The following is a 10,903-nucleotide window of genomic DNA, read 5'->3' as shown; positions in this document are numbered from 1 at the left end:
TTTTAAATGCCTTCAACCGTGTCCATAATATGGAGTAACTTTTATTCTTTTTTCATGCATAGAACGGGAGGAAAAAAAAAAAAACATGTCCCAAAAATATGTAGCATGAGGATGTTTGGAAATTTTTTTTGGAAAAAACACAATCATGATGCAAATAAAACCATTTTGTGGGGCTATTCAATTTTTTAATTTTGAATTTTACACAGAATTGTTGGCAAGGTCTCGAGATCGAATTGTATGTAGGACGTGGTAGGAGCATCAGACGGACCCTGTAGAAATTGCGAAATAAAACTTTTTTACAGTATTTTGAAAAAATTCCCTCAAGGTTTTTGACTATTGCTGTTAATTCTTTTCAAAGTTGAAAAATTATGCTTAACTTTTTGGAGTACCAAAACTCACCCAAATAAGGCCGTTGGCGAAAAAATTTTATGAATCCGCTCAATTAATCTTTCACAGCAGAATTTCATGGTAACAAAATTTGTTGTCCCGGCGTCAGTTATCCCTCCTCTTTTTCTTCTTCTTATTATTATTATTATTCTTTTGGTGAAAGGTACAAGTGCTCGTCACATACTTTCGGACGACAATAATAATCTCAACAGTCTTGATTGAGATGGAGATAGGAAAGGGATTAAACTGACTCAAGGGGATAATGGGTTGTGACTTGTGAAAGGGGAGGGGTGGCGAGTAGCGTAATTACTGATCTGTTTTGGGTGCTCAATGAAATTGTCCACAACATCAAGAGAGGTTTTGAAATTATCCCTTTATTTCATTTGTTTGGATAGTGGTTTTTTTTTTTTAGTTGCATCATGAATTCATTTTTTTAATCTCTCTTTTTTTAAAAAAAATTTTTCCAACTACTTATTTATCTAGTCTCATATAACCCAGATCCTAAAAAAGTGCTGCACCATTATTTTAAATTTTTTCTAATTAATTTTCTATATACATTTTACAAAAAGGTGCTATAGTTCTATTTTTAGTTAATAGAATATATACCGATTTTTAATAGTCTAACATTTTAGAAATAATAGCAGTTCAATTAACATTGGAATGGAGTTAGATGATTTTATCCTTTTAGGAAAGAGATTTAGATGATTTTGAATAGGATCAGAATTTTGATAACCGTGGATTTAGTACACACAAAGGACTCTAATTCGTGGTAATTCCAGATGACTGGGGGTGGCCTGAGGCTAGTAGTTTAGCGGTAGTATTTGTAGCATCTTCGTTTTGATGGCTATTTGCACAGTTGGCTTACTTGTAGTGAGGCATGTCAATAGGTGGAATTTTACCCAAATCCAATCCAATACACTTGAGTGAGGTTTGAGTTTTATTTGTCAAATTCAAATCCAAATCCTGTAAGAAAGTTATGAGTTTGGATAAAGTTTGATTTTTTATGACTTATACCCAAATCCAAATCCAAATCAAACTCTACCCAAAATTCATATATATATATATATATATATATATATATATATATATATATATAAATTAAACTTATATAGACTAACAGTACATACACTATCACGATTAGAGAGATGTCACATATGTAAAATTTAGATTTTAAATTTAAAATAAATTAGTTGTCATATATCTAATGGTGATAGCACATACATTGTCAGTGCATAAAATATCTATATATATATAAATTTTTAATATATTGTCAATGTATAATTTTTTTTAATATTAGCAGATTTAGATCATGCTACATAACATGAATTCAAATTTGAGATTTAAATCATGCATATGTGGCATATATTTAAAATTGTTAGTGTAAAAAAAATCACTATACTGTTACTGCATAAAAAGTTAATCCATATATATATACATACCTACATGCATACATACATACATACATACATATATAAAAAGTGTAGTGATTTTTTTTACACTAAAAACTTTGAATATATGCATATATGCATTATTTGAATTTCAAATTTGAATTTATGTGTGTGTGTGTATATATATATATATATATATATGATTAATTTTCTATACACTCACAACACATATACTTTTATCATTAGATGCGTGACACATAATTTGAATTTAAATTTGAAATCCAAATTTTGCATATGTATTATTCATCAAACCATGGGTAATGTGTATACTATTAGTGTGTGTGTGTGTGTGTATATATATATCAATAAATTTATAAAATATGGATGTACATAAAGTCTTAAAAATAAATAGAAATAGTTGATAATAGTTCTTTGAGTTTATAATATTGCATTCAACTTTTTAACTGTTAATTTTGTTATTTGAAAATAAAAATTGGATGGTATTAATGTTATTTTTAAATTTTATATATTTTTAAAATATTTTTATTTTAGTTCTTCACTATATGTTCAGAAAAATACTCATGAATACTCATTGAATATCCAAATTTATAATCCGGGTCTGAGTTTATTTTTTTAGACTCATAAAGATTTGGACATGGGTTTGGATCTGACTAACAATTTAATCAACCTACACAATTCGAATTTGTGTAATATATTAATTGAAAAATCGAAGAATCGGCATCTGTGATTAATTATGTTATGTAGTTACGACTTAAGCAAGAGTTGGGTGGCCTCCCTTTCTTTGCCCGCCGAGCAATTAACCGACGTTCATGAGTAGCATAGTATTTGACGCGGAAATCAAAAGAGAAAGTGCAAGCTGGTAGGTACTGGTAGTATTTGTTGTAAAGAAAGCTGCCCTTACGAAACAGGAAAGCAGCCAACGCTCCTGACGGTTATTTCCACTGGTGACTGGGCCCGCCTTCTTCTTCTTCTTCTTCTTCTTTTCCCCTTTCCAATTCCTTCGTAAACTCCGCCGTAAATGCAAAACAAAAACAAAGAGACACGTTCCCAATTTCCCACCCCCCTTCGCCTTTTTATTTCTCAGCCCCAATTTCCCTCTCTCTTTCTCTCTCAATTGCGAGATCATCTCTTTCTCCTCTCTTAGACGCACATCTAGCAACTCACATTCGATCTTCAGCCCCTCTCTCTCTCTCCAAGAGACCGTCTCTGCATTCCCCATTCGCTTTCCTCTCAAACCCAGAACGCACATACCTATGCATACATATATACTTATATAGTCCATCAACGAAGAACAAAGAAACAAAGCAATTGCCCATAGGACGAAATAAAAAGAGCAGAGAGTCCGTTCCTATTTCCCCACCATGGCTGCTACGGCTTTTTCCGCTTCCAAATTCACGCAATCTTTCTCTCTCAATTCCACCAGATCTGTCGACAGACCCCCCCTCTTCCCTGCTTCTCATCCCCTTAAAACCACTCCCTCCTCTTTTCTCGGGTCCACCCGCAAGCTCTCCCTCTCCAGTCCCTCATCCTCCACCTCTCGCCGCCGCCGCCGCCGCCCCAGCCGTTCCCCTGCCGTCGTTGCCGTCTCCGAGGTTGTCAAGGAGAAGAAGTCTAAATCCAACGTTTCCCTCTCCAATCCGGTTCCTATTCTCAACCCTCGTCTATCTATTTCTATCCTGGTCCTGTTTTTGTGACATGACTTGCAATGCGGTATTATTTTTCCATATCAATTGGTACTAGTATTCATTCAGGTACTTGTAATGTGGATTTATTGTTACATATCAACTGCTACTAGTATAAAGTCAGGTACTTGTAATGTGGTTTAATTTTTCAATATCACCTGGTACTAGCACTAATTCAGGTAGGGTGGGCTGTGGGGGATGCCGCCCTCTGTCTCTTCACTCGATTAAAACAGAAATGAAAACGAAACAAATTCAGCTGTAAATATAAATAATACGGATGTACCTTCCTGATTGTTATTGTTTGGTGGTGGTGCAGTTGATTACCAATGAAGAAGGATTGGAATTGTACGAGGACATGGTTCTTGGAAGATCCTTTGAGGACATGTGCGCCCAGATGTACTATAGAGGCAAAATGTTCGGCTTCGTGCACTTGTACAATGGCCAAGAAGCTGTCTCCACCGGCTTCATTAAGCTTCTGAAGCAGGAAGATTGTGTCGTTAGCACCTACAGAGATCACGTCCATGCCTTGAGCAAAGGGGTCCCTGCTCGTGCTGTCATGAGCGAGCTTTTTGGTAAAACCACTGGCTGCTGCAGGGGCCAGGGTGGCTCCATGCACATGTTCTCCAAGGAGCACAACCTTCTCGGCGGCTTCGCCTTTATTGGCGAAGGCATCCCTGTTGCCACCGGGGCTGCCTTCACCAGCAAATACAGGAGGGAGGTCTTGAAGGAGGCTGATTGTGATCATGTCACTCTGGCCTTCTTTGGCGATGGCACTTGTAACAACGGCCAGTTCTTTGAGTGTTTGAACATGGCTGCGCTCTGGAAACTCCCCATAGTGTTTGTTGTCGAGAACAATTTGTGGGCCATTGGGATGTCCCACTTGAGGGCTACCTCAGACCCCGAAATTTGGAAGAAAGGCCCTGCCTTTGGTATGCCTGGTGTTCATGTAGATGGAATGGATGTTTTGAAGGTTAGAGAGGTGGCCAAGGAGGCAATTGGTAGGGCCAGGAGAGGTGAAGGCCCTACTTTGGTTGAATGCGAGACTTATAGGTTTAGAGGACATTCATTGGCAGATCCGGATGAGCTTCGTGACCCTGGTGAGATCTTCATTTGGCTTGTGTCTTCTTTTCTTTTGGCACATTCTATATATGAGTATTCATTTTTAAAAACTTGTAGTAGTAAATTTGTTTAGGTCCTGTTCACGGTCAAATATTTCTGTGTTCATAATGTCTGTGGAGGTCTAGCCTGGATACAACTTAATTAGGGGTTGCTTAGTATAGTCCTGAAGTAAACTGTTATTGTTTTGTCTAATTTTAGGTTTGGAGATTTGTATAAACACAGTCCATTAACCTGCCCCTTTTTGTATAATTGGGCCTGAGGAATAATAGGTAAGCTATGATGATTTTGGGATTTTTATGGTGTCAAAGTGATAACTTACAATACCAATTGTATGTGATTTTGTTGCCAAAATGCAAGGGCATTTCTATCGGTTGGCATGGTGATCTATAGTTTGCATGTTTGTGCTGCTCTATAGTTTGCATGTTTCTTATCTTCCATAGAAGAGGACGTCTCAGCATAATTATTTTCCCTGGCTGATAGGGTTCTTGTTAGTGAAATTTATATTTTCAGGTGAACTTATATACTTGGGCCCCGAATTTGTGTACCTGTGCTAAATGAATAGACTTTCGTTCAGCGATCATCTGGGAAAGAGCTTTAGATAACATGTTAGTTAGGAATTCAGTGGTGCCTTCCACTGCTGTCATTTAAAGAAATTAGCAATTAATAGGAAACCAGAAATTAGAAGTAACTAGTAAGGGGCTAAATGAATAGATTCTCGGTCAGCGATCATCTTGGAAAGAGCTTTAGATGAATTGATAGTTAGGAATTGAGAAGTGCCTTCCGCTGCTGTCATTTAAAGAAATTAGCAACTAAAAGGAAACCATAAATTAGAACTAGTAAGGGTATGCTTGGTTCAGACTGCAGAAGCAATTAGTTTCGTACATAAAAAATTAGTATGGGTTGTGGGTGGTAAAAATTCATAAGGATGGGTAGTTCCATATCAAATCAATTTGTTTCTTTTTCTTAATAATTTTTTAACTCAATTGAAACCAACTATTGCAGAAGATCTCGTACCAACAGATCTTAAAACCAATTTTGAGCTTCAAGTGGGACTTCGTTTACTTTTTGATGCATCTTTGTTTCTGGACTCTTGATATTGAACATCAAGCACAAAACAGTAGGAGATCAGCGATAGTTTGAGGAGGGTGGAGATGAGCAATGGCTGAAAAGGGAGAAGAGGGGAGGGTCATCAGTGAAAAATGATCAGCAATGGTGGGTTGGATTGAGCAGTAAGAGATAGGTGTAGAAGGGAGATTGGTAGTGGTGAGTTGATTCCCATTGTTTCCAACAAAGCACCCCCTAATTGTCATTTCACCTAGCTAATTCAAATATGAACTGCTTTGGAGGTGATAGTACTTGTTTGATGCATCTTTGTTTCTGACATGGGTTGGTTGGACTTTGGCATTGTCAATGTTCAATTAGGATAGTGCAGATTACAGTTTGGGATGAAAATATCCTGGTTTGGGGCATGAGATACTTCTTACAGATAAAGATAGGGCAAATTTCTGCAAGATAAAGTTGTTAGGAATCTGTCTGCATCTGTCTGGAGGCCATTAGGTGGTTTCCAGTTTTTGTGAACTGTTTTACACATTTCCATGTCTACTTGGTCACTTCCTGGTAGCTTCATTGTAGAAGAACTGATTCTCCTGCACCTCAGATTGTCTTCATTTCTTGTCAATACTAAATAGATTGTAATTAAAATTGTTTCCATTACAGCTGAGAAGGCTCGCTATGCTTCTCGAGATCCCATCTCTGCCTTGAAAAAATACATGTTTGAAAACAATCTGGCGAGTGAAGCAGAGTTGAAGGCTATAGACAAGAAGATTGATGAGTTGGTCGAAGATGCTGTAGAATTTGCTGACGAGAGCCCTCTTCCAGCTCGCAGTCAGCTGCTGGAGAATGTATTTGCTGACCCAAGAGGCTTTGGAATTGGACCTGATGGGAGGTACAGATGTGAGGACCCAAAATTCACTGAAGGCACTGCTCAGGTCTAAACTCTTTTTGCTGAAATATTAGCCCAGAGTAGTTTGATGACAGCATGATTATGTCTAGCAATAACTGAAAACAATCATAAGCTTATTTGTCATTTGTATTATTAGTGTTGCTTACATGAGAAGCATTTTTTTTGTTTGGGCCACTGTTTCAATTTTGTCTTACCTCTAATATCTCTCTAGTGGTACCGCCTTGTTGATTGGATCGATGTATGTTGGGAATGACAAAGGCTAAGGGACCTAGTTTCCACTTTGAGCTTTCTACATATAGTCATTGTTTACCTCTAATAACATAAACTATATAATTTCTCTGGTTTAGGTTTATATTCTTATAGACTCCAGAAAATTGTAAGCAAGTTCACTTCTTTACAGAAGGAGGGGTGGTTCTGGTGATTTTTAGGGTGCCTTTCAAGGTTCCAATTGCATGGGTGATTTTAACAGTGAATCAAATATCATACACATTGGGACTGTATTGGACATTTTCTTCCAGAAGTTCAATATTGTTCGATGGACTCTTCTTCTTTACCCTTTAGTTCAAGGCTTTTAAAAATACGCTTGAAAGAAAAACAAAACCTGACTAGCATTGACATTTGAACCATCCCAGAACGATTGATAAGGTAAAATACACTGGATCAATTGATAATTTTTAGTCTTCCAAAACTCAGTAGTACCGTACGCATGCATTCTAAAGCTGTGCTTGGAAATGAGAAAGAATGAATGAAGCACGTGGAGAGAATCAAAGTAGTCTCCAAGGGGGATAATTCAAAGTTTTAATCACAGCATCAGTCACCCAAAGTTTAAACTTTGCTCTAACTGTGGCGTATATATAGCCGTGTCAAATGTGTTTCTTGCTGTAACAGTTTGGTACAGCTCTTGGTGTTGCTTGCACCACTTCAAAGCATTCTCTAGTTTTTCTCCGGTCCAAAAGTAGATTAGATTGGAGATCCACTTTTACCCGGCAACAATGGGCAAAAGCACCAGGCGGCTGTCATACAACCGGAACCTTTCCCCCCTGCGCCACCAAAAGGATGAAATTAGTAAATAAATAAATTGTTCAGCAGCATGACAGTTGGATCCTCTCCTTTTACAGCCAAGCGATGAGTCAATTCACTTACAGTACACACTTCACACACACACACGCACGCAAAAAAAGAAAAAGAAAAAGAAAAAGAAGTTGACCTTTCCAATCATCCGTACATCCCGGGTATGCGACTGGCCCACTACTGTATCTTCGCACTGATATTTCAGTCGATTTGTGAAGTAGCGCATCTTATCTTATGGACCTACTATGGAAACTTTGATTTGGGGGTTTTTTGTTTTCTTCCCTTTTTACGTATTGTTTAATTGATAATGCCAGTCAGCCATCACTGAACACAGGATGGTCCACCCTCCACTAAGCCACTATACAAAACATAAGAACCACAGAAGCATTGACCGTTTGTCAATACGCTAATATCAATGACCGAATGAATTACCAAAAGAGAACAAGAAAATTGAATCCCCTTTTTTGATCCTTTCCTTTCCAGCCTTTCATTGGTGTGTCGGCGTTGGCTGCATCTATTCTAGTAGAGATTGGAGAGAGAATTTGAACGAACCTTGCTCGAAACATCCCACCGACGACAACCCCTCCTCGAATAACTACGCTGTCCCCCCCCCCCTCCCCCCGGCCCGGCGGGGATAAACCTATATAACTTCACTTTCTCTAATATTCTTCCCGCTTTGTGTCGGCAACCACCGTCCCAGCTTCGGGACCGGCCTTAAGATTCAAGAAACGAAGACCACAACAATGAACCGTGTTTCTTTAGTTGAGTATCATTGTATATACCTAAATATATAGTTGCCTGCCCTCCTCGACCTCGTCGCATCATGTATGATATGACATAGCAGTAGTAAGTAATATATACAGGAGTGCTATCATATACAAGTACTAGTGGAATTATATATATATATATATATGTATGGGGAACTGCGTGTTTAAAGGTTTTGGAGAGGTTGAACACATGGTCAAAGTGGTGACCTCAAATGGTGGAGTCATGGAACTCTACGCCCCCATAACAGCGGAGTGCATTACCAACGAGTTCCCCGGCCACGGCATCTTTCGGAGTCGAGATGATCAAGACCCCTTCTTGTTGTCGCCGCCTCTACACCATAAAGAAGAGCTTCGTGCTGGAAAGTTGTACTATCTCCTCCCTCTCAACAACAACAGCAGTACCAGTAATATTACTACCAATAATCACGTACGACAGCAACAAGAAGAATACTTACTAGAAGATTCTGCTGCAAGAAGCTGCAGCAGTAAGTTGAGTAGTACTAGTCAGCAATCAACGGGTGCGGCCGCAGCGACTACTTACCGTATGTCCTTGGATAACCATGGGAAAGTGTCGAAGCGATCCTCAGAAGGAGCAGAGGTGTTCCCCAGGTACAACAGCAGTGGAGTTTGGAAGGTAAGGTTGGTGATCAACCCTGAGCAACTTTCAGAAATTTTGTCGCAGGAGGCCCGCACTGAGGCACTCATCGAAAGTGTTAGAACGGTGGCCAAGAATGGTACTACTACTACTTGTACAACGTCTGGGGTTTCCTCCATTGACCGCTCACAATTTATGAGATGAATGCAGTGGTTTGTGATTAATGAATTCAACTAGTACCAAGTTTTTTTCTTGATGATATATCGTGGATAGCTCTTCATCACCTAATTATTTCAACAAGTTCTCTCCCCTTTTCTTTCCAAAAAACTACTAGTAGCGTACACCAGTCCGATTATTCTATCCTTTTGAAGATTGAAGAACATGTAAGATGAGTCTTTTTGCTTTTAACCAATCATTCTGTCCTTTCGATACTCTGTGTGTGTGTGTGTTTTTTTTTTTTTTTTTCTTGGGGTGGGGTGGGGTGGGGGAATTGAGCGTCAGCCTGAAGAGTGCAAGACCAAATAAAGCTCAATGTACATTATGCACCGGCATGCGGATGAAGGAGCATTACTACAAGAAATCATAAGACCGACTTCTTTAGTGCTCCAGGAGGAGTTCTGAGTATTCTCTATCTAATTGTAGTTTTTTCCTTCTCTTCTGCTTTTATGCCATGGTCTTGTCTCAATAACGTAGTAGTCTAGCTCTGTTCGGATTGGATAATTTTTGTTGTAATATTCTTCTCCAACCATAATTTATATTTTCTGAATTACCTTTTTTATCTTACATATATATATATACACACATGTATATCACATCAAATACCAAAAATTAAGGAAACTAGCATTGAAAGTCAAGAAATAAGTATCTAGAAATACAAAATCAGTACTTTCTAAGAGAAAAATATGTATTCCCTTCTCATTCAGTCCACTAGCTAGTGCTTGGTTTTTTTTTTTGGCATTGCCGATTATAAAGTAGAGAGTGATAGAGAAGGGGAAATGAAGAGAATGTTTTTTTTTTTTTTTTTTTTTCATCACAGTGGATATCTGGGGCCAAGGACTGGTTACCGTACGCCCCAACTAATCCCACTGCGTGACCGCGAGAGGCTGCCCAACATCATCGGTCAATGTTAACGACTGGGATTCGATCCTTGGTTGGTGGCTCTCACCCAACTGGGCTACAACCACCGGACCAAACCCAGACTGGGCAAGAGAATGTTGTATTAGATAAAATTATATGTTTACAAGTACATGAGGTGTCTTATATAGGTATGGTAAGATATGATAAATGTAATGATTGTGATAGTTGGTAGATGTTGTAAATACATGAGATTGGTGGATGGTAGAATTGAATACACTAGATACAAGATAGAATATCACAATTCATTCCGTCATTTTTCATAGAAAAATTACTGTAGCGATTTGATGTATGTGAGGGAAAAAGGTAATAGGAAAATGTGATCACGGAAAACGACGTAATTTTTCGACGGAAAACGGCAATCCAAACAAGGTTAGTATAGAAAACTCTAAAAATATGAGTTAGTTAGTAGTTATATTTACATATAAGAGCCGAAATTTTGCAGTGCGATAATGCATACAATACATCTAAAACATGTGTTAGAATATCATTCCAAACAGAAACGGGAGGATGTAACAACCTTGTTGCGTGTGCTTAATGTCATAGATTTCACTCGTTGTCGATGGATCTAAGATTGATCAAATGATCCGCGAGCACTAAAAATACCGGACGCTTCTACCATGCACAAGGGATTCTCCTGCTCATGATGATTGATGGACGGAACCAGTAGAAGTTTAAGGACCAAGCATGGGATCCACTTAGATGATTGTGGGACATGAATCAGAAGGACGACGGTGTCAAATAAACATATACGATGGGCATCGATGTAACGCTCA

The 10,903-nt window shown here is 38.4% G+C and overlaps 2 protein-coding genes across 2 annotated transcripts; both read left to right on the top strand.

The window, feature by feature from the left end:
• The first annotated feature begins 2,657 nt into the window (after positions 1-2,657).
• Positions 2,658-6,727, top strand: LOC140037141 (pyruvate dehydrogenase E1 component subunit alpha-3, chloroplastic-like). Its single transcript, XM_072081322.1, has 3 exons — positions 2,658-3,436; positions 3,795-4,575; positions 6,314-6,727. Exons 1-3 carry the CDS (start codon positions 3,158-3,160, stop codon positions 6,589-6,591), a joined length of 1,338 nt encoding a protein of 445 aa, XP_071937423.1. The 5' UTR covers positions 2,658-3,157; the 3' UTR covers positions 6,592-6,727.
• A 1,264-nt stretch (positions 6,728-7,991) lies between these two features.
• Positions 7,992-9,236, top strand: LOC113728222 (uncharacterized). Its single transcript, XM_027252784.2, has one exon. The coding sequence runs from the start codon at positions 8,547-8,549 to the stop codon at positions 9,195-9,197; it is 651 nt and encodes a 216-aa protein (XP_027108585.1). The 5' UTR covers positions 7,992-8,546; the 3' UTR covers positions 9,198-9,236.
• The last annotated feature ends 1,667 nt before the right edge of the window (positions 9,237-10,903 follow it).

The sequence above is a fragment of the Coffea arabica genome, chromosome 2e (assembly GCF_036785885.1).
Source record: "Coffea arabica cultivar ET-39 chromosome 2e, Coffea Arabica ET-39 HiFi, whole genome shotgun sequence".
Classification (NCBI taxonomy): domain Eukaryota; kingdom Viridiplantae; phylum Streptophyta; class Magnoliopsida; order Gentianales; family Rubiaceae; genus Coffea; species Coffea arabica.
This window is presented reverse-complemented; position numbering and strand designations above follow the sequence as displayed.

What these genes read in the sequence shown, in the direction of transcription:
- LOC113728222 (XM_027252784.2), top strand. Translation starts at nt 8,547, where the DNA reads ATGGGGAACTGCGTGTTTAAAGGTTTTGGAGAGGTTGAACACATGGTC.
- LOC140037141 (XM_072081322.1), top strand. Translation starts at nt 3,158, where the DNA reads ATGGCTGCTACGGCTTTTTCCGCTTCCAAATTCACGCAATCTTTCTCT. An exon ending in ACGTTTCCCTCTCCAATCCG is followed by an intron (nt 3,437 to 3,794) that starts GTTCCTATTCTC and finishes GTGGTGGTGCAG; the next exon opens with TTGATTACCAATGAAGAAGG. An exon ending in GGATGAGCTTCGTGACCCTG is followed by an intron (nt 4,576 to 6,313) that starts GTGAGATCTTCA and finishes TTTCCATTACAG; the next exon opens with CTGAGAAGGCTCGCTATGCT.